Source organism: Manis javanica, chromosome 6 (assembly GCF_040802235.1).
Source record: "Manis javanica isolate MJ-LG chromosome 6, MJ_LKY, whole genome shotgun sequence".
NCBI lineage: Eukaryota > Metazoa > Chordata > Mammalia > Pholidota > Manidae > Manis > Manis javanica.
In genome coordinates, this window is record NC_133161.1 from 1,706,581 (window position 1) to 1,730,000 (window position 23,420).

Genomic DNA, 23,420 nt, shown 5'->3' on the forward strand with positions numbered 1-23,420 from the left:
CATGCAGCCGGGAAGAATGTTGTACACAAGCTGGACGTCCCCGCCGATCTCGAACCTGAGGCCTTGAGGACGCTGGGACCTGGGTGTTGAGCAAGAGTCAGAGGTTTGTCATATCTAAATGACCTTCCGGGCTTTTGTCTCTAACTCGTCCTGGAACTGTAACATGTATATGTATATATTCATATATATCCTTACATAACACGTAAACTACGAAAGTGGTTCTGTGTGTGTAAACTTTGCTGAATATATGATTAGCATCTTTCTATGTTAATATGTATTTTCTACAGCATTGTAGAGTTCAGTTGTTTCTTTTGATTATAAACATGTCTGTGGAAAATTTTCACAAGATTCAGAGGTTTTAAGAAGGAAATTAAGAGTATTCATTATTTAACCATTCAGACATAATTTTTAATGTCCAAATAGTATTTATTTCACCTCATGACTAAGCCATAATTTAGCTAAACAATTACCTATTGTTGGACATCAAAATTGTTTTTCATTTTTTTCTATTAATATTAATGTGGAGATGAACAACCTGGTGGCTAAATCTTCACATACATCCTAACTTATTTCCTGAAAACATTTTTTCAGAAGTAAAACTGCAGTGTTAAAGACTATGCCCAACTTAAATGCTTATTTTTAAAAACTGCCAATTTCCTGTATCCAATTTTTCACAAGAATGTTTTACCAGTTTACACTGCCATCAGTGTCTTATGAGTATTCCTACACTCTAGAGCATTGGGTTTTTCTTTTTGAAAATGTATGATTATTTTTTCTGATTAAAAAAACAACATATAGTTATAAAAGGATGCATTTGCTTTTCCACATTAATATCTCCAGGGGTCCGAGGCACAAAGATGCCCAGCTGTTAGGACAGGGATGCTGGGAGCAGGTGGCGAAGGCTGGTTGGTCCCCGCTGGCCCCCGCCCGGCTGCTCTGGAGGGACAGGCCGTGTGCGCCACCGCCAGGCTTTCTTACTGAGTTACCCTGGTTACCGAATATCCTGGATGAAGGGACCTTATATTTTCTGAGTCGTTTTCTTCCGTCAGGCTTGTAGAGCCCCCAAGTCTAAAATATGAGCTCGTATAACCACACAGCCAGGGCCCTTCCCCGTCAGTCCCGTGTGTTTGCACCACGTGCCTCGGCCTCCTCCCTGCCCTGTCGACTGTGGCGTGGACGCTGCGCAGCTGCAGTGGCCAGCACTGTGGCCCTGGCCGCTGGTCTGCGCTGTCTGCGGGCAGCCTCCTCTCGCGATCAGTGCAGGTGCGTCAGTGCTGTCAGGAGCGTCTCAGGGTTCCAGACTGGAGACGTCACAGTCGAGAGTTCAATCGAGCACGTAGCTGAACCGCTGCCCGCGTCTCTGAGTGGAGGAGGCGGCAAAGCTGGTGCTGCCCGACTGGGCGGAGGATCTTGCTGGAGAACTGAGTGCTGCAGAGTATTAGCATCACAGACCTTAGCAAGTAAAAGGAGATTTAAAGGCCATGCCAGGCAATGAGACCTATACATTCTGAACAGATCGATAGCATAGGAACATTCGAATCATTTGCACAGTGGGGAAGATTCGCTGGAAGAGAAGAAAAGGAAATGTGATTGTACGCGGACCTGGCGGAACCCAGTGCTCCGCATGCCCAGCCTCTTCTCTGTGCCCACGGTTCTTCTGTGAATCGGTCCGGCCTGCATCCCCTTCTTCACCGGGCAGCTTGCGTTTGTTTTCTCCTCCCTTGACTCTCTGCTCCTTAACTGTTGATTATGCCATGCTCTCGAAATAGGCATCTCGGCTGCACCTTAGAACCATCTGGGGTTTTTCTCTGACTTCAAATGCTAAGGTCAAACCCCAGGGCGACTAGATCAGACCCATGGGACTCTGGCACCACATTAAAAAACCCCTCAGGCGATCCCAACCTGCAGCCAGGACTGAGAACAGCTATCCTTTGCTCATGCCCCCAGAGTTGTCTGTAATATGAACTCTGGGGAAAGAATATCTAAAGTTTGGTTGTTAACTAAACTGAACATGTGTAGCTACAAAAAATATCACTTGCTACCTAGGGAGGTGACGTCTTTGGTAAATTAAGGGTTAAGGGTTAATATTGTTGACGTTGAGAATATTTTTGCTGCCCTCTGAAAGCTTCAGTGCATCTCCTGTATCTGGATTTTCTCTGCTGTCGCCCGTCTTTTGTTTTTCTCAGTTGTGTCTTTGTTGACTATTTGCTAACAGGCACTCAAAGCCCCTGGCTTGGCTCCCCCACTCCTTTTGTCTATGTGTTTATGTGGAACGAAGTCCCTGTGTCCTACTTCATTGGCTAGTAGTCCAGGCATGGTTCACGTAGCCTGGGAACCTGTAATTCTGGATCTAAGACTATGAAATGGATCCGTGGCTTGGTTACCTATCCACTGGCAATCGGTTTTGGGGGCTCCTTCATCAACACCCTGGCCAGTGGACGGGAGGGAAGGTGAGGGTCCTGGAATTGGTGGTGGGGGCCGTGCAGCCCTGGGAGAGGCTCCAGGGATCCTCCACGTAGCCTCTCTACTTGATAACTGAGGGCACAGGGTCTAGAGAGGCCAGGAAACTTGTCCAAGTTCATAAATCAACCAATTTTGTTACTTGAGAGTGGATATAATAAAGTATTGATGGCAGAAAGTTTTGAAATTGAACTGAAATGAGGTTTCTGGATTACCTGTGAACTTCAATTACCCGATCTATCTCTTTCTCACTGTGGGACATGTACTCTGTGATTCTATATAATAAAGGTTCTTTTTGAAATGAGCTTGACCCAGAGAAAAATGGCAAAACTCAGTAGCACAATAATGAATTTTTTAAAGATCAAAATCTACTTCAGATTTTGGTACGCTATTCCAACATGCTATTTCTAGCTCATTATTATTGCATTTTTGCTCCGGTTTTAAACTTTATTTCAGGAGAAATTTGAAAAATTGGAAATTTTAGGCTTGAAAGAAGGAAGTTGAATAAGAATATTCTTTTCACCTCCTTTTACAAGGAGTAACTTAGACCGCCTGAGGCTGAGAATCCAGTCATGCCGCAGTAAACTTGGAAGTGGTGATTCATGCTGCGAAAGTAACTGAACTCTGCTGAAGGGTGATGTACCTGCGCTCCTTGGAGCGGGCTGTGGGCGCGGGCACAAGGCAGGCGCTGTCTGCATCTGTTGAGCGCCTGCTGCTGCAGTTCTACTCCGCTGGTCCCAGCTGCCTCCATCCTCCCCTTCCCACAGCCTCCAGGGCGGGCAGCCTCTCTCCTGGTCTGGGAACACCAGCGTGGCCTGCCTCAGGGCCTTTGCGCCCACTCTCCTCTCCACCCTCAGGCTTTGCCCATTCTGTGCCCACCCTTCGCTCATCCCCTTTGGCCTCTTCTCCTCTTTGAGTGCTTGTCTCACCGCCTTGTCTAATTTCCACTGTGCCCCACTCCCTCCACCCCTCCTGGGTTCATGTCTCAGTGGCAGCACCTGACCAACTGCATGGCTGAACCCCCTGGCCTACCCTCAACACCTCCCACAGCTAATGTGTCACCAAGTCCCCGTCACTCCCTCCCAGAGGCTCCACTCTGCTATCTGTCCACCTCTTGGCTTACCCTCGACACCTCCCACAGCTAATGTGTCACCAAGTCCCTGTCACTCCCTCCCAGAGGCTCTGCTCTGCTATCTGTCCACCTCTGAGCCTCCCTGGCTTAAGCCAGGCCAGCTGTCTCCTAGCTGCTGTGCTCATTTCTGCTGTTGTGGATGTTTGGCTAATGAGGAGAGTCGTGTTCATGCATATGGCTGCTCTCTGTCCATTTTTGTGTCTGCATGACATTCCCGTGTGTGCATTTGTCACCACTTATTTATCCGTTCACTGGTTGAGGATTACTGTGGACTGTTTTGCTGTGAGCGTTTTGGTATTTTTCTCTCAGGCACATGCACAGGGTCTCTCTGGGATATGTGCCCGGCAGTGGGATTGTTGGGTCACAGGATGGCCGACACTCAGCCTGACCAAATGATAGCAAGGCTGTGTCGGTTGGCGCTCCACGGCCCGTCGGTCCATGTGCTCTCTGAGGTTCGGCGCCATCAGAAGTCCTAATTTTTATTAATATAGTGCATGGAGCAGGTATCTCATTGAGCTCACATTGTGTTGATCAGTAGTGAGATGGAACATCTCACACGTTTGGTGGATTTTCTGTATACGTTCTGTGGTTTGCAGTGGCTTTGTTTCTTCCTTTCTAATCCTTGGACTTTATGGAGTTTTAATTTCCACCCTGCGCTGGCTCTGATCTCCAGCCCAGTGATGAGTGCAGTGATGACCATCCTTGTCTTGACCTGATTTTAAGGGAATAAATGTTCATGGTAGGTATCTTGTGCAAAACCTTTAAGAGAATAAAGAAACTTCTTCTGTTCCTAGCTTGAAAGATGTTTGAGTCTATCAGATCCGTGTTCTCTGACTGAAGTTCTGCCTCTGGCCACGACCAGATGGAAGGATGATGCGGTGAATATTCTGATGATACAGTGAATGAAGCGTATGCATTTTCTAATATTAAAACACTCTTGCATTTCTGAGAAACATCAAGCCTAGCCATGAGTGTTCTGCTGTCTTAGTCACTGCTGGGTCTGGTTTACTTATATTTTACTTAGGATTTGGGTTGTATTGTAATGGATGAGGTTGGTTTTGTTTCAAGTTCACATCAGGTTTATACTAGAATAAACTCATGGAATGCGGTGGGAGGAGCCCCTCTTTCATCCCCTACAAGGATACAATTGAATGAATGGAGCGATCGGTTTCCTGAAAGTTTTTTAGAACTCACTTGTAAAAACCACCTGGTTTTGTGTTTTCTTCCTGGGAAAATCCTTTGGTTTCTTTACTAGTGTGAGGATTCTCCAGGAATTCCATCCATTTTTGAGTTCTTATACATTATAAAGAATTTATCTATTTGTTCAAGTTTTTACATTTTAAACATTATTTTATTAATTATACCTGGCATCACGTCCCTTAATTCATGACTAATATTACTTAGTTTTGTTTTTGTTATTTTTCCTTACCTGTGTTTCCGGAAGTTTGCCTGTTATTCTTTCCTAAGAACCTGATTTTAGCTCTGTTGATGGTCTTCGGGTTCCCTACGGCTGGAGAGGGCGCAGGCGGGGTGGCGGCGGGTCCCAGGGTGGTGGGGGGTCTTTGTCCGGGGGCACAGAGGCTCTGTGCTGAGCAGTCTGAAGGGACAATGGGCGATGAGAATACAAGCACTTCTGGCCACACGAGGTGCGTCCCGCTCGTTAGCATGCAGCTCGCTGGGACATCTTCACGAGTCACAAAACCACCCAAACCCGAGGTCTCCTCCGGAGGAGGCAGGTGCTGTGTGGGGCAGTAAACTTCTGGAACATCTGAACATCAAGGTGTGAGCTGGTCTGGAAACACGAGTGCGCCATTCAACATCGATAGGGTTAGTATTCGGGAGACGTGTAATTGCGTTATCAGGGACGTGGGGTGTACAGCTGATGTCAGAGGCTGGCGCTGGGGAGGCGGCCCGTCTCTCTCATACCCTTGAAGACAAAGCGAGGCTTAAATGGGTCATATGTATGCTCACCACGGCATTTTACCTCTGCCATTAACTATGCTGAACTCAGGAAGTATTTTCTCCACCTGCCCCTTCTGTCTCTAAGAGCGCCCACCCTGTCGCGTCCACGCCCTGAGGCTCAGATCGGCTTTGGGGCTGTGTTACTGGATTTCCCCTAGGCCCAACTTTGATGCATTGACATGTGTAAGACCGAATGGCTGGGGGTCCTCGACTTACACACGCCCAGTCAATCTGTGACCTACCAGCTACACAGAACCTATTTTATTTAAAAAGTCTCCTATCATTATTTCATCCTCTGAGGAAAATTCAGAACTCTCAGATAAAGAGCAGAAAGAGATCTGAGTGATGGGAGCTCGGGGAGGCACGTAGCCCAGGATGTCCTGTGTCCCAAGTGTCTCAGGGTCGCGTGGATCCTGGTCACCTCACGAGTCTCCCCTCCTGGTTTTCCTGCAGCTTCTGCGTGATTACTTGGAAGCACGGTCGGCCAGAAAGCGAGTCAGGCCACGTGCACCCGGATTCCCCTCCACCCTTCCTGGAACCGCATGTCCAATTCTTTACGTCTGACAACTTCCAGAAGGGCATCCCTGACATACACACACGCACGCACACACGCGCACACCGACACACTCACACATACACACGTGTGCGCACAGACACACACTCACACACACATACACGCACACCGACACACTCTCTCTCTCTCGTTGCTGTGATGCTGGCGCGCTCAGTATCTGGCCGCACGCATCAGTGACCTGTTACCTCCCCTCCTTTCTTCCTCTCCCCTGCGTCCCTCTGTGGTTCTCTCCGCGCCCCCCTCGCTCCCCGGCCGCGCAGCCCCCGCCTCGTCTGCCACGTTGTGTCCTTAGATGCCGTCGGTAGCGTCTGCACATCGCTACTTGGTCTTGGCCGATGTTGCTGAATCTCTTGCTTCAAGGAAAATGTTAATTGGTGTTACAGTGCTGATGATATAGGCCCACCTCTCTCAAAAATGATCACTGACCAGTAAATTATGGGGTGAGTTATAAAAGAAATTATAACTTACTACAGTGTTCCTTTAAATATTGATGATAATTGATTTAATTTATAAGACTGGGTTTTTGTCCTCTTTTCATAAGCAGCCATCACTGTCATGAAGGCAAGTATTGAATTCCATCTGGCAAGTGTTTGTAGGGTTCCCGTTTGCCAGGCACCATGCGGCTGCCCCCATCCTGCTTGGCACAGGGGCATCGGGGGCGTCCATGCACTGGTGTCAGTGCTCCGAGCACCGTGGTGCTGTGGAGACGCACAGGCCCCAGAGCCGAGGTGGTGAATGTGTTAAATCCACAGGAAATGGGGAAACGCAGGCACATGCAAGCCCAGCCTGGAGCATACAGGGTGACACACAGAGCCCAAGACACGTGGGGCGTTTCCTTTGGAAGGTACAGCACCTCTGGTTTAAAGAAACCTGATTGTTTTCTGTAGGAAAGTGCAGGGCAAGCTTTCCTCTGGAGGTGAGACCACGTGGGGATGGAGGCAGGCTGAAGCCTTCCTGCAAACGAGACGGCAAACCAGCCGCCCTGAAACTGCGCTCAGGACGAGCCTGGCTCACCTGCCGCCGCCCCTGCACCAGCATGTCCCGGTGATGACAGTGGCTGGGATCCTGCAGGCCGTGCCCCTTGGCGCTGCCCTAGGAGATCATCTCCCCTCTGGCCTCTTGGGGGCCCTGTACGTGGATGGGTACAAGCTTAGTTTTTCCAGCCCAAGAGCCCAGAGTTCTTCTGTGTTATGTGTGTGATTTGTAGCACAACTTGCATGTGTGATGAGGTGTCACACGGCTGTTCAGTCAGAGCGTGGCAGACTCAGATGTGGAGCTTGTGCTCTGACACTGTGTGCCTGGGAGGGGACAGAGGGCCGCATGCCGCCACAGCTGTGCCTCGGCCCTCTGTCTCTTGCACATGCACATGACCAAGGGGCCAAGGGAATGTGAGGCGTTTGCTGGGACTGCCTGCCGCCAGCCCTCCAGGCCGGCGCGGGGCCTGCTCCACCTCGTGCGGTGCGTGGTGAGTCCACACCTCAGCTGGCGCCATGGCTGAGGGGCAGGCAGAGCAGCAGGCGGCCCTGTGGCGGTACAGCCACGTGTCTCAGCTTCCTCAGCTTCAAAATGAAGGCAGAAATACTGTCTGCCACAGAGGTTTCTAGAAACCACCAAGGGCATATCGATCATGGAGCAGTTGTCAATGAATATTGTCAGGCACTGTAAACAAACATTCACATAAATCTGTAAAGAGCCCCTGTATGGAAAGAGCTCATCATCTGATTGGGAAAAATGACATATAAGTCCCAAAATAAAAATGTGAACCTTCTAGAAATTTCCAAAGGAGTACTATGCACGCTCTGGAAAGTGGGAGGGCACAGCATGGAGACATTGTGAAAATGTGTTTGGAAGAAATTGGACTTGAACGGCAGCCTCTGAGGTGGGGGAGAGAATGTTCTGGAGAGGAAGACCACGAGGAGCAAATATGTTGGGGGCCGATGTTTGTGGTCTGTTTGGAAGCCACTTCTTGCACCAGTCCGCTGAGCGCTGGGCAGCGCGCAAGGACGTGGTGAGCCGTTGAGAGAAATGAAACAAGATATGGTAGATGCCGACCGAGGAGCAGAGCAGGGCAGCGAGGAAAGGCCTGTGCGCGGGGCGGAGGCCGAGGAGAGAGGAGATGCGAGGGCGAAACAGGCGCCCCTGTGGGTGCTTAGCCGTGACTTCATCTGGGTGGCGACTCCTCTGTACCACGATGGCCCGAGCAGGGTGGAGGGGGCTGGGTGCCCTGAGGTGGGGCGGCTGAGGGAGGGCTTTTCAGGGCTCATTACTGGGTAGATACGATTATGAAAAGATGCTTCCATTGTGGGAAGTGAAATAAAGTAAGTGACTCTGAGATCTAGGCACTTTTAGTCCCTGAGTCATTTTGAATTTCCATGTCAATTTCAGATCTCTGACTCTATAAGTTTACCTTTTAGGAGGACTGGAGACCTGGGCTTCAGGAACAGTGTTGGCCGAGGCAGCTCCAGTGTGGCACAGAAATGCCACTAGCATCTCCACTTGGAAAATGCTTTTATCATTTGAAAATATAGGTGCACAGAAAGAGTTGCTAGAGGTTAATATGTTGCAAGAACTCGTTGTTGATATTAGCAGAACTTAAGGTATTCCTTCTCAAAGTAAGATCATTGTTGGCTAAGCTATGAATAATTTCCAAGTTTATTTTCAGACTGTATTTGTTTTTAGTAGCACTTGAGGATTTAATGTGATGAAAGACAGCTGTTGTGTTTTGAAAATTTCCTTCGCTTCAGCTAACAAAGGGCGTGAGTGCGTTTGGAGTGTCTTTCTCTGTGCAGGCACCAGATGGCGCCACGTTGCAGGTTCTTAAAACATTGTAAAAGTGAATTTGGGAATTAGGGCTGCTGGTATTCTTGGTTCACTGGATTTTGTTTAGTGTTTAAAACTGTGGATAAAAGATTCAAAGACTGTACTTCATGTATTTTTTCGAAGTCTCCATCCTCATCAGTTTTTGTAGCAGAAAGGCTCTCAAATCTTGATTTTCAAAAGAAATGGAGAGAGCAGCTTTGCACAGAGGCTGTCCTAGGCAAAAATCGATGTCTTTGCCCCACTGCCTTACCGTTTTTCTGCTCTGTTATTCCCTTGCATCTATAGAAAAGTTTTACTAAGAGTAACTTACACTAAAATGTTGGTGACTTATTTCACAAGAGGAATAGGTGCAAAGAATAATGTCTGATGCAAAGGACTGGATTGCTGATGGATTTTCGGCTCACAGTGGCAAGCCAGTGCAGAAAATATGTTTAAGATTTATACTTACTTTTACCTCCAACCTTACTGGTATTATTTTTGTCTGGGAAGATAATAAAAACATACGTCATTTAGTATGATGAATACATTTCACTCAAGCAAATTTGGTTTTCCTTGTTTTTCACAAAAATAGTAAAACTAAGCGTGGCCATGTGAGTTTACAATTAATGAAAAAATATTTTTGGAACACTGATTTTAAGGCTGAGAGGAACTGTAAAAAACAGGAAAAGAGACTGAATATGAGGAACGCTGTAAACCGATCCATTCAAATCCGAAAACACTATCAGTGCGGCTGATGCAGAGTGTCACACACAGAGGGCGAATGCCGGCGCTGAAATTAGAGCTTCGATCGTACATCCTTTCAGGTTATCCTTTATTTTTATTAAAATATTCCTTATGCTGAACATATATTTTGAGACTAAGAAGTGCCTTTTCTTTCTCCGAGAAGAGTATTTCCCACCTCTCAGTTCTTGGAACCACCGAGCGCTTGCAGAAGACTGGAGCATGGGGTGGGGCGGCAGAGACGCGCTGAGAACCTGCAGGCGGCCGTTCGTTCAGAGGCTATTTCATGAGACCGACTGTGGGCCAGGCGGCAGGGGCACAGAGGCCAGTGAGGAGTAGGGACAGATGAACTCACTCATGAGGTGCTGAATGTCTGCACGAGGGGCACAGGGCAGAGGAGAGGCCGATTTAGGAGACTTTGGACATAGAACCTGCAGAACACAAGGCTCTTTTGTCAGTAAGGGCAAGGATGGGGGTGCGTGTGGGGTGGCCCCATGGGTCTCCCTCTTCCCTAAAGTTGAAGATCCTATAGAAGACAATGAGGGAGGCACATATGAGTCATCTCTGCTTCGGAGCCATTCTAATTCGCTTTATTTTTCCCATCTCGGCTCCTGGCCCCATTGGATGTAGGGAAGTGTTTCTAGGCTGCCTTGTGCCCACAGCTCATTCCACAATTAGTTAAGGGAAGGGTTGCTATTAATTTTTTAAATTGCAGGCAACCACTAGAATTAATGGTCAAGAAAAGCAAACTCAGATAGTGGTGGTGGGTTTCCAGGATGGGACATTATATAAACATGCTTGTATATTAATGGTGCTCATGTAGAGCCATGTCCTTGACATGACAGAGCCATAAAGGACGACCACCTGATGCCCCTCTCCCCCTGATCATGGTGGAATGGAGGCCTGCATTTTTTATGGTATGGGAAGGGAAATTAGTCTTTTGCTGTATTATTTGACATTTATTGAGTCAGTCAGTCATTTGACGAGTATTGATTAAGTGTGTCTGGGTCTGCAGTGGCCGCCGCCGCGGTAGCACACCCTCCCTGCCCCGAGGCACCCTGCCCTTCGCTACCCGCTCTGACTGCAGGCACCCAGGCCCTGCGTGTCCATCTGCGCTGAGGAGCGTGAGAAAGTGGGGTGGTTCTGCACATATGGCAGCAACTTGACTGGCATGAGCCCCCCTAATTCTGAGCAGGTAACAGGCTAGTTTCTGGGACAAGGACAGATACGCATGGAATCGCCTACACTCAGTCCCCACCTGTCAGCGTGAGAGCGGTGCCTGCACCGGGAATCCCGACTCAGGCTTCGGCTTCGTCTGCTCTCTCCTGCTCCTCAGGCGTTCTAGGACACGGGCCTTGGTTTGCAAGGCGGCTGCCAGGGAGGGCCCAGTGGCTCGTGCGGCTCCGTGGGACGGAGGCGATGAGTGACTGCCAACGAGGGCTGGCTTTCTCTCAGTTAAGTGCAGAGCAGAGGAGAGCAGGCAAGAGGGCCCCACGTCGCCCAGGAGGAGTCTGCCCCCCTCGCGCTCACGGCGGTGGTGCCGGCTCAGTCAGCAGGGACCGCGCATGTCACCGGCTCTCTGCCCCCTGCCCTATCTCCCTGCTCTGCAGCTCACCACTGAATCCAGGTGTTCAGACTGAGTCTCAGAGCAACGTGTCACTGGGCTGGTTTCCGGCTCAGACATGAGATGCTGTAGCCCTCGGCGTGGCAGAGATCATGTACCCCGACTCGGGTGTCACGGGGTCCTGATTACTGTCCAGCTCCACCAGAAAACCGCCGAGGGACGAGGAGGCCCCGGGGTCTCCTTGCCAGGAGTTCCCTGTCCTTCCAAGAGGCCAAGCCTGGGCCAGGGCTGTATACGGCGGGGCACGGTGGGAGTGGACGGGAGTGTCACCCATGGTAGGTGCTGTGCTCCCCTCACAGGGGGCCGGGTGTGGGGGAACAGGAACCGAGGGCCTGGGGAGTGGGGCTCCCCACGGATGTCCCTGGGACCGCCTGGGCCCTGGCGCCGCCTCTCATACCTGCCCAGTCGAGTTGTAGGTTACGAAATGGCTGTGTTGGGTGCCAGCGGTGAAGGGTTGGAGGGTCCCCTTGCAGAGTTCTAAACAGGCCCCCAGGCAGCACGTGTATCAGCCTCTGCAGTGTGCACGCTGTGGCGAGAACAGAGCCACGGTGACCGAGGACGTTTACCCGCCACCGCGGGCTGTTCCCTTGTCATGTGGGCTTTGCCCCGGGCTTGTAGCGGGGACGTGACCCCCCTCACACCAAGACCCGCTGTTGGGGAGTGCCTGGTGCTGGTGGGCAGTCTGCAGCTGGTGGGCCGGGCAGGAAGGCCTCCTCACCGGGACGGCCCAGCTTTCAGAGCGACTATCTTTGTTTCCTGCGTCAGCGGGAGGGCCGGGAGCCCCGGCCTACTGTGGCTGGTGTGGCCGTTCTTCTGTTCAGCCATCAGTGAGTGACGCCTGCCTTTCCCGTCCCTGCCACTTCAAGAACTCTAACCAATCCAGGCAGGAAAACCCACTTCAACCCCCAGCTACGGGCAGCTGAGCCGCACAGAAGGCGGCCTCAGACCTGGACAAGGGATGTGTTTGCGTGGCGGCTTCTCTTTCTCCTCCGGGTACCAAGTGTCTTGTTCTCATCACCGACTCGTGGTAGCGGCTTAGTGACCAGCCTGTGTTGTCTCCTGTCTTACAGACACTGCAGTCCACGTTCACAGCAAAATTCTGTCCTGGCAGAACCTGCGGACTTTTTGTTTGTTTGTTTTATAGATGGGAATTCAGTCCATAAAATGAGTCTCTTTATGAATGGGCCGGAGAACATAGCCCGGTGGTAGCTTTTGTCTCGGAGGCTGTGGGGATAATAGAATGCAGTCACTACTAAATTATGTCGTGGACTGAAGCAGATTTTCACCATTAATTGGATCTAGGCCCTCTGACCTTTTTGCAGGAAGCAAACTAAAGGTATAATAATTTTTGTAAAGATGAGCTTTCTGTGCTTCCAGTAAATTTTTTTAAAACACCGAAATAATTTCTAGACAATGGAATAACTCTGACTTAACTGTTCTTGAAATAAATACAGCTCTGATTTTCAAGGGTGGCACATTCTTTCTCCACATTGGCCCCCCATCCCACCCCACCCCCCAGGTGGAGATTATACATGTAAATGAACCAAAAATAACTCACATTCAGGAATAAAATCTAATTGAATCAAATTTGTATTTCTACCAATATAGTTCTTTAAATGATCTCATGCAGACCCCCCCCCCCAATATCAAGCCAAGTAGAAGCCAGATCAACATTTGACAAACCAAACTTACATATTCAGTTAATTTTTTTTCTTCAGAGACTGAATACTTTATATAAGATTTATAAAACTCTAAAACTACAATATTGGAAATAGGCTAAAAAAAAATCAAAAGATCCTAATAGTCTTTTGAGGTAATGTGGCCCAGACTAAGCAGGAGGAATTCACACACAGGTTTAAGCCTGTTTACTTCAGATTCTAGTTAATTTTGGGGTTTTTTTTTTTGGAGCTCTATTTTGCATGGTCTTTGCTCCACATACTGGGTCAGCCACTAGCTCTTACCAGCTCTGCTCAGCACTGCTTTGGGTTGAGATTTTTTATCGTTTTCTAACTGATGTTTGTAACTCAGCTGGTGTGGCTGAACGAGTACCATGGGCTGGTTCACTGTGCCGTTGACATGGTGCAGAGACTGGACCAGCTGTCCTGAGCTGCCAAACACAACAACCTGGTCAAAGGTCAGGTACATAAGAAGTGCTCAGTAAACATGCATGATGGTGGCTGAACACCAAGGATATATGCGAGAACATAAACAACGTATTTGTGGCTGAGTTTTGCAATTCTATTCAGCCATCCCCGGTGCATTCCTAGCCTCTTGCCACTACAAGAATTCCAACCATCCCAGGCAGGAAGGTGTGAAGAGCAGAAATGCTTTCAAGGTACTGTATGGCACATACTACACTATGTACAGTGGGAACGATCCTGCAAAGCTGATCAGACAATTGTTTGGTTATCTTTCTGTATTCGAACACTTAAATGAAATAATCAAGCAATTTGACTATAAGATATGAGACCACTGCCTTGAGATAATAGCATAGAATCTCTCATTTGAGACTATTGCATGAAAGGTTAGAGCTAATCGTTGTGTTGTGTGATCATGTGATGTACAAACAAGTGTGTGTCTCTATGACACACTCAGATACACGTATTTCATGAAATAGTTTCAGGGACAGTGATGCACCTTTTCGTATGCTTCCTGTGCAGCTGTGGAAAGATAATTAACAATATATATAGAGTATTTTGTAAGTAAAGGCACGAGATAAGCAATTACTCATACTTCTGCTGAACTGTCAAGTGTTGTTTGTGAGTGAGGTCGACCAGATGTTGACCACAGGGCTGGCTGCGTTCTTTGCGGTAGGATGTGTGATCTCTGAATGAAGTTATTGATGATGTGACAAATATCTTGAAAAACACTCATTTCAAAGGACAACTGTAGCCAGAGCCCTGTCCTAACAAGCTAGCGGCCAGGGCGCAGCTTTGGGGAAGGCAGCATTGTGCATGTGGGTGTTTCTTGCAACAGTAACAGATAGGAAAAGCGATCCCTCTGTTTCTCTTCTCAGTCCTCTTCGGCTAGGACTTCACCGCGATAATGTATCACGTGATCGGCAGTTTCCTACTCAGGTTACAACTCCCTTTTCCTAGTTCTCGTTTGCGTGTATAGATATGGGCGGTGCCTGTGAATTATCAGAAGACTTCATATGATGCTAAAACTTGTTCCCAACACTCCCGTAGCCCAGGTGGCCCAGCGGAGAAGGGCGGTCGGGTGCGTGAGCCCGGTGAGAAGGCCCGGGCAGGGTGCCAGCAGTTTATCTGAGACGGGGGGGCGAGGCAGGGAGGCATGCCTGGCTGGCGACACGTCATCTCGGAGATCCTCACGTTCTCGGGCAGTACCAGCCCCACGTCCTGGTTCGGGCAGACTGTGGGTGAAGGGCCACCCCCTTCAACAGGACACTGCCTCCTCCTCCGCGGAGCTCTGTCCGCACAGGCCTGGTGACCATGTGGGCCCAGGGTTCTGTGGGCCCTGGGGTGTTCTGGGGAGCGGTCCGAGTGCTGTGGTGGCCCTCCGGGAGGAAGCCTGCTCGTCTCGTGCAGACAGCAGCCGGCCGGGTGGAGGGGAGCCGTGGCCCTGTTTGCGTCCTGCCACCGCCAGACTATGCAGGTGGTGGGCCGGGTGCCTTTGGGGAAGGGAGACATGTTTTTCCTGGAGGGCTGGCAGGGAGCCTCTCCTGCAGCCCACAGCAGAGTGGACAGGCCCCCCTGCGAGCTCAGCGCATTTCCCCTGTCTGAGAGCTGTGTGAGGGGCCTGCCTGGCTGCTTCTGCACCCGCCCTGTGGCTGCCTGGGTGCTCCCCTGTGCTCCCAGAGGGGGCCGGCCGGCGGTTCCCTCCCCTTCGACTTAGAGCAAGCCGAGGAAGCAGATGTCCAGAGCCGCTCCCCTTCTGGGCGTAAAGGCACTGCTGGCCCATGTGTTTTGCACCACGTGTGCTCCCTGAAGCTGTGGGACGTGTCCCCCAGTTTTCTGTGGGATGCTGCGTCGTCCCTTGTCATCCGTACAACGGGCCAGGCTTCCTGGACTGTGACCGCCAAGGCAGCCCAGATTGCGGATGTGACGTGCGTAACCGCCTGCATCTGAAGGGGATAATCGGAGCTTATTCTGATTGAGAGGAAGCAAGCGTTTTAAGTGGCCGGTGGGCTAGGGGCTTCTGAGGCGGGGTCTCAGCCAGTGCGGACAGCTCAGGTTTAGCAGGAAGTGCTGCCAAATGAAGAATGCTCTGCTCTCCCAAACGTCCAGCTGTTTGTTTGACTATTATCGGCATTTTCAAGAGGGTTTTCAAACGTGTGCAGAGCTTCAGATATGTAGGGCTTCAGTTCAGCCTTCTGCGGCCTGCCAGTTAGTGCAGCGAGCAGACTTGGAAACTTCACTGCAAAAGTGGCCCACAAGGGCAATGTGAAGTGAAGATGTTCCTGCAGCTGCTTGCTAGAGCTAAGTCTGCTGAAACCTCTTTAACACACTCACACACCCATATGTGTGCATTTGTGGTGTAGTCATTGTGACACAGAAGTTTATAGTAAATGTGGTGAATAGGGATCATGTTATAAAGCCACTGTCTGCTGTATTATTATTGGCTGTGCTCTATACACACACAGACCACATGGGTTTCTTTTTAACAGCATTACCTTCACATATAGGCAAAAAGTGTACACAGATTTAGTTTTGAAAAATACAAATATTTTACAGAAAATATGCCTTCTCTCCTTTACATACTCAAGCTTGGCATATTTATTCCCTCACTCAACAGATAGTAGCGGAAGGACTGACCACCTACTATGTGCGGGCAGTGTTCTGGGTATTGGGGAAACAGAGAAGAGCCAAATCTGTGCCTTCCCTGAGAGAACTCAGGTCCTCACTCCAGGATGGTGAATAAGCGGGGGTGGGATGCCTAGGAGGCCACACGTGGCAGGCGGGTGGAGGAAGATGTGGCGGGGGACTGCGCCCATTGGCTGGGTGGCAGGCAGGTGGCAGCGGGTGGGCAGGCCTGTGGGCACTGCTGGAAGAGGGCGGAAGCCCGGAGTGCCTGCAGAGGCGGCCAGTCTGGTGCCATTTGGAAATCGTTACTCTGGCTTCTCGTTGTTACTGTAGCAAATCCGCCTGACGTGAGATTGACCACCTGCACGTGAATCCTGGCATGGAGCGCATTCTCACCGCTGTGCAGCCACCCACCACCCAGCTCCAGAACTGTCCATCTTCTCAGACTGCCCCTGCCCCCATTCAACGGCAGCCACCTCCTCCAGCCCCCGGCACTCAGCACCTACCTGCTTTGTCTGGGGGTGCGGCCGCCTAGGGACCTCCTCGGAGTGGGGTCCCAGGCCTGGTCCTCTGACTGGCTCACTTCACTTAGCACGACGTCCCCGCACTTCATCTGTGCGGCAGCAGATGTTGGATTGAGGCTGACACTGTCCCGCTGCACCGACAGACCCCGTTTCGTCCGTCTGTTAGTCTGTTGATGGGCATCGGCATTCTGCCCGCCTTCCGGCTGTTGTGACAGTGCTGTGTGAGCACAGCTGTGCAGGGCATGAGCCTGGGCCTTGCATTCCTGCGCGTTGGCCCAGGCGTGGGAACTCCAGGGTCGCCTCTTTGATGGACTGTCCCGTGCCTTCCTGGCAGGTGCACCGTTTACATCCTCACCAGCAAACGCTAGGTCCTGATTTCCCCGCATGCCCACCAACACTTGTTTTCTGGTCTGTGACGATCTCTTCCCTGGAACAGGGGCATAGGGCCCGGGCAGAGGCACAGCTCTGTCTGGGTGGGTGGCACTGATGCGCGGGGGTCGCGCCCTGTGGGCTCGGACCGTAGGGCCTCAGGTCCTGCCGATGGATGGGATGTCGGGTGTGAGAGAGAAGCCGCCTTGAGGACCTGACACAGAGGCCCCGCTCTTAGCTGGGATGGGTGTGCGAGGGTCCAGGTTGGAGATGAAGATACAGTAACAATAAATCCCCTTCACACGAGGCCGGGAGGGGCTACGGCATGATTTATGTGCTTCCCATCAAATCCTGAGCATTGCATGAAACGATGGTGTCACCAGTGCCTTGTGTGGCTTGGGCGGGACGTTGGGGGCCCCTCGGCATCTGGGGGTGGCCTCCTGCCTCTGCTCTCCACATCGCCCCATCTCCGCACTGCCCCTTTCTCATCCTGCTCCCTTGGGCCAGCTCCCTTCTCCCACCAACCTCCCCCTGCCAAGGCCGCCCTCCCAGGGCAGGGCCTCTAGTCCTCTGGTCAGAGGGCCTCGCCGCCACCCCTGCTGCCATCTGCCTGGTGGTCTCAGCAACATAGCATCGCCACTTGGCTGTTTTCGCCCTAGGCCAAGGGCGTGGTGAATGGGGACATGTTCCCTTTCATGCCTGAAGTTTCTCTCCACCCAGTAGCACCAGTGCAGTGAAGGGGCACCTGGGGATGTGGTGTTGGCTCCGCCCCCAGCCTGCGCGGCCCCTGCCGCTGGAGCAGCCCGCTCGGCTGCAGCCCACGTATGCGGCCCGCGTCCGCTCTCCCTCCTTGCTCCTGCGGTCTTCCTGCCCCAGACCCTGCCGCAACAGCCCGGTCCTTCCTGCCGCCCTGCCCAGTCCCCTCCCCCCTCGGGACGCTGCAGGGGTGTTTCTTGTCCCTGCGACCTGTGTTCATTTCCCTTCTCTGAACCTCGTGGTGCTGCTCTGGCCAGTTCCAGGCCAGCTGGGTGCGTGACCACGTTTCTCTGTGGGAAAGTCTTGCTTCTCCACTGGAAGGTCAGAGCGTCTGGGGCAGGAGCAGCTTCTGTGATTTGCTTTTGTCTCCCCCCATTTGTTAGCTCAGTGAAGGACAGAGTAGAACAAGTTCCCCAAATAGCTGTGGAGAGGGGGAAGGGGCCTACTTTTCCCCCACATCACACACGAGAGGGTGTCAGATCTTCTTTGCATGCACGCACAGCATTGCCCAAGGTCAGTAAGATGAGGCAGGCCACTGCGCGCACTGCCTGCCGTTTCTGGTGCTGGAGGCCCCTCTTCCTGCAAGTAATTCCGTGTGATCATGTGATGTCAACACAAGTGTTTGCAAAGAACTCATACTGGAATGTCTTCACTCGCCCGCAAGTCTGTGTGGATGTCCAGCCCTGGACGAGACCTCAGAGTGGTCTATGCCGGATGGAGTGCACGTAAATTTGCATCGTGCCAGGTGCCTTGACCACATGCACGTCTTGTGAGTCCCCTGTGCTCAGGACGGAGCCAGCATTTCCTTGTGGAATTCACCTCCCACACTGTGGACAGCATTGTCCAGACCGTCTTGGTGAGAAAAGTCCCTGAACAGCCCCCGGCGACGTGCTTTCTCGTCACAGGGCTGATCCCCATTCCACTGTATTTATTCTCAACGTTCTAGTTCAGGGCTTTTGGCTTTTCTTAATCGATCTGATGGCATCCAATCAGCTAGGGGAAAATCTAAAAATCAGATGGGTGGAGTCGTGCATGTGGGTTATCACACTCAGTGTCCTCGAAGGCGGGAGTGTCCCCCATGCCCTGCTGGCCCTGAAGCTGCCCACACGCTGCCTGCCTCCTAACAGGCGCCCGTGTGCCGAAGAACACGAGCGCCACTGATGGCCCAGATGCTGCCCTTGGGGCCCGGCAGCTGGAAACGCCTTGCGTGGCCACCGAGGCGGGTCAGCGTTCAGTAGGAGTCTCTTTCGAATGGCTTCTAGTCTCCTGGAAATTCTAGACAGTAACAGTAACCCGCCAGGATCAAACTGCAAGCCAGAAGTCACCCTCGGAGGTGAACAGAGCTCTCAAAGTTTTATTTAGTAACCTCCCTTTTCAAAGCTACCTGTTTTTCCCTAAGTGAGAAACAAAACCAGAATTCTAACTCCAAGTTAAACCTAAGCAAACAGTGGTGAACACAGTGGATTATGGCAGCTGTAACTGGAGATGGGCCCAGCCCTGAGCAAACGGGAGGGCAAGCAGGCCCCGCTTTGATGCCCTCTCTCCCGCTGGCCCCACCTGCCCGTGACCCACGCCCCTCGCAGTCATCTCTGCAGACTTCAAAGCCGAGCCCACACCCACTGCTCAGCTCCACCCAGACCCGAGAGCGGGCGGAGCCTCACAGGAGGCCACGTTCACGGCTCGGAGACACAGCAGCGATTTGTTCCTGCTGCTGTCAACTTTGAACTCCGTATCTCAGGTTTCCCTCTGTGTCATTGGCTTTGAACTCCGATTCTTCAGTGCCTGAATTATCTCTTTACAACTGTGCCTTGATTCCTGCCAGAGGGCCTCACGAATTCCAATCCCTCACCTGCCTGGACGGAGCCCTCGTCTCCTGGCGGAACCCTCACCTGTCCCTTCACACCAGGTGAGGCCCTCGGATCCTGGATGCGTAGGGAGCGCTCCCAATAGTCCTCCATACCTCCGCTGCCATGGAGGGGTCTCTGGGATGAAGATGTGAGGCTTGGCCAGAAACCGAGGATGGGGCAGGGAGGCCAGCGCCACCCCAGAAGCTCCTCTCCTCCCGGATGCACCGGGGGAGGGCTCAGCGCCCCTCTCCCCCAGCAGTGCCCTCTCCTGGCTTCCGACCTCTCTGGGCCTGACTGTCCCCATCCCCGGCATTTCAGTACATCAGTGCCGGCTGGTCAGTGGCTGGGAGACTCCCTGCACAGCAAATGCCTTGCCGTGGCTGACGCTTCCTCCACCCAGGGTTCCTCTCCACTGGGCTTCCAGAACAGAAGACGATTCTGGGGGCTTTCTTCCTTATAGATCCCGGGGTCACAGGGCCTGCCTTTCCCCCAGTATGAAATGTAAATCCAGATTTGAGTACAAACGAAGGTCAAGAAACACACACTTTGACAGCTTTTGCACCAAAATGAGAAAAAGCACACTTGCAACTTTTAAAGGAAACCAAAATGAACAGACATCTAGATGTTTTTCCTGCTAATCCCAGAAATTTTATTTGAAAGCTAAAATGTAATCACCATCATAGAATTCTTGAGTGAGATCTGGTCCCACCCCTCATTTTAAAGCCAAGGAGATGACGGCCTGAAAGCTGCAATGCCTGAGGCCCGAGCCGGGAGCAGTGGTGGCACGCAGGGCCCGGCCCAGTGGTCGCAGTGGGATCCCCCCGTCTTGAGTAGGCAGATCGGGGGCTCCCGCGGTGAGTGGTCCACCCTGCCTGTGCCCTGTCCTCAGCCCCAGCGCCCTGCTCCTCAGGGACCCCTACCTCCAGGCACCTGTGCTGGAATGTACCCTACACTGGGGTGGGGATCCTTGTTCTGTCCCTTGGGGTGCCCTGGTCCCTCGAGTCGTGAGCCTATGTCAACACCCTAAGTCAGTGTCGGATGGCTGACTGCTCCCCCGAGCCCACCCTGCGCCCCCTTACTCCACAGCTTTAAAGTGGGATGTTTTCATGCTGAAAACTCGGGCTCCTCTCCGACTGTCCAAAGCCCGTCCGACTCTTCGAGTCCAAGCTCCAGTTTCCTGTTGGGAAACCTTCCTGCCCAGCTTTCTCCTCTTCCTCTGAATCCCCGCGGCGTGTCTGTGTGGTTATTCGAAGAGTGGTTGTCTTAGTTTTCTGACCATATTGTCAGGTCCCAGAAAAATGTCTATACCCAAGACAGTGTCCGTAACGGCCTGTTCAGTGGTTGGTCTTGTAAATGGAGGCTTACATATGTAAGTGTCCTTCTGTTGGGGGCTGTAGGGTCCAGCTTCAGGGTGGAGGCGGTGAGTCGCTGGGTCCACAAAATAGACACTTGCCCTGGGGGGCAGACGCATGGGGACCAACCCATGGCGGCCACGGCTGGAATTTGGGCGGGCGGGGCGGCTCTGGAAGAGGAGAACAACCTCCGCGGCAGAGATGGCGAGGCTGGGGCCCGGCAGCAGGCCTGCGCGTCTCTGGGCTTTGGCCGGCAGTGCTGAGACACAGGGAAGAGCCAGGATGGGGGTCTCACGGAACTGGGGAGAGCAGAGCTACAACGTCTCCGTCAGTGCAGGGCGGGGAGTCAGATGGTCTGGGTGGGACTTGGGACGATGAGCTAGCCAGGTCATTATATTGATAATTTTCTTCTACTTCTTGGTATTCTAACTTCCGTCCTCATGATCTTAGCAAGAGTGATCAAGAGCTCTTGGAAGTCATGGGCCCTCATTAAAATCTTAGAGCAACATGACATTTTCTGTGGAGTGTCATCTGCACACTGTCTTCGTTTCCAGGTCACCAAACAAAACCCTCCCTGGATGGCCGGCGGCTTCCGCATGCGCGCCCGAGGCCCCGGGCGGGAGGGGCTCTGTCTCAGCCCCTCTGCAGGCCAGCACCATGGTTCGCTCCACGCGTTGCAGCTGAAGGTCGTGTCCAGGTGGCTCCCCTCCTTTCTGCCGAGGAGACTGAGGCCTGGGGAGGGTCAGGGTCTTGTCCGAGACCTCAGCAAGTGCTCGGGTGTGTGGCCGATCCGCTCCTACTTCCCCGCTCGCTTCCACCTGCTCTTCCCCTCTGTCCTCGCCGCCTGCAGCCCCCCCTCCCCCCAGCCAGTAAGCGTGGCCTCCAGCCCTCCCCCGCCCAGACCAGCGTCTTCCCACCTGAGTCTGTGCACTGTGTCCCCTGCTAGGGTGCCCTCCTGTCTCCACCTCCCATGTAACACTCACAGCATTTCCAGTGCCCTTGGGAGCCCGTGGGGGGTGAGCAGTTCTATTTTCACTTTCTGCTCACTCGTGAGCCCCTTGTCTCACCGTCCATTCCCGTGTGGCTCCAGGCTTTGAGCATTTGCTGCCAGTTACAATGTGGTTTTGTGACATGGAAATACATGTCCATTAAACACGGAACGGAGAATATGAAGCCATTTAGGCTAAAAATACACTGCACTTCAGTGCCCTGCATTCACCCAGAAGCCTGTGAAGGTTTCCAGCCACAAGCTGGAAATCTAAAGCCGGGGGTGTTACGGTGGCTGGAGGATCCCAAAGTTGGAAGCCCCCAGATTTGTCAGTGGTCACGTTGGGGGGTACGTTCTTGATGGAATCACCTAGCCAGAAACTCCCCGCCTGTCTTGTTCTGTGTGTAAAAGCCCCTTCTCAGTTGTAACTGTGTCCGCACGATGGCCCGCGCCATGGGCAGGGCTGCTGCAATGGGGTCGGGGCCAGTCGGCTCTTGTAGGATTGGCTTCCCAAGGTTTCTGGTTTTGCCCTCTGGACCCTGTTAGTATACAGGCCCTCAACATGTAAAACACTTAATATGCATATAAATTTCACCACTCACTTGCACGTGCATGCATGCACACACACACACACACACACACACACACACACAGACCCACAAAAATTACTATCTCACTGAGAAAGTTCTGCTATTGTTTTCATAATCTCAGATCAGCTACTTTTACATCTTTATGAAAAGATTACAAAATTCTGTAAGATGTAATTACTTTCAGTAATGGAACTTGTCCTTGATCTAGATCAGCTGTCGGTTCCCCCAAGTAGATTTTAAGAACGTCTGGCTGAATCTTGAGTCCAGCCAGGGCCTCCCAGCGCTGTGCGCGGTCACGCAGCTGCCTAGTACTTAAGGAGACCCCGAACCTACGCGAGCGAAAGCACGAGGCTTTCTCCTGCTCACTTGACGATTGTGGGCCTTTAAAAGATGGGTTTGTTTCAGCCCCCGAGCCCAGGGCAGAGGGCCAGCCCTCCCCACGCCCCCGCCAGCAGTGGGGCCTGTGTGTACAGCGCCAGACTGGTGCACAAGGGTGGTGGGCGCGCTGCTGGTTGCCTGGCTGTGTGACCTGTCGATGCCGACACGGAAGGAGAGTGGACCGACCCCCAGGAGACGAGTTGGGATCCCACCCCGAGCGCTGCCCTAGTTTGCTCCTGGCCTGTGAAAGTCACTCATCCCACTGAGCCTCCCACTGTACAGTGAGGACAGGGGCTAGGACCCACCTACAGACAGTGAGAGTAAAGTAAAATACTGTGTACCCTGGACTTGGTGAGCCCTGGTCATAGCCAAAACTGGTCTGTGCCAGGGCTGTGGGCCTGCAGGCCCTTGGGTCTCATGCCCACCTGCCTTTTAAAGAGCAAGCATCTCACTGAGCCAAGTGCCGCGATGGGGCTCAGAGATGTCCTTCCTCTGAGGACACGCCAGCCGCTCTGTTTAGCCACCCCCCACTGCCGGTGACCTGTGGGACTTCTAACAGCG

At 52.2% G+C, this 23,420-nt stretch overlaps 1 protein-coding gene across 1 annotated transcript in view; it reads left to right on the forward strand.

The window, feature by feature from the left end:
• The window catches only part of LOC118968538 (uncharacterized), a 271,334-nt gene that overhangs the window by 99,790 nt on the left and 148,124 nt on the right, over positions 1-23,420 (forward strand). The window contains exon 4 of the mRNA XM_073239850.1: positions 8-103. Within this exon, the coding sequence (XP_073095951.1) occupies positions 8-59 (52 nt within the window). The 3' untranslated portion in view covers positions 60-103. The remainder of the gene's footprint in view (positions 1-7; positions 104-23,420) is intronic.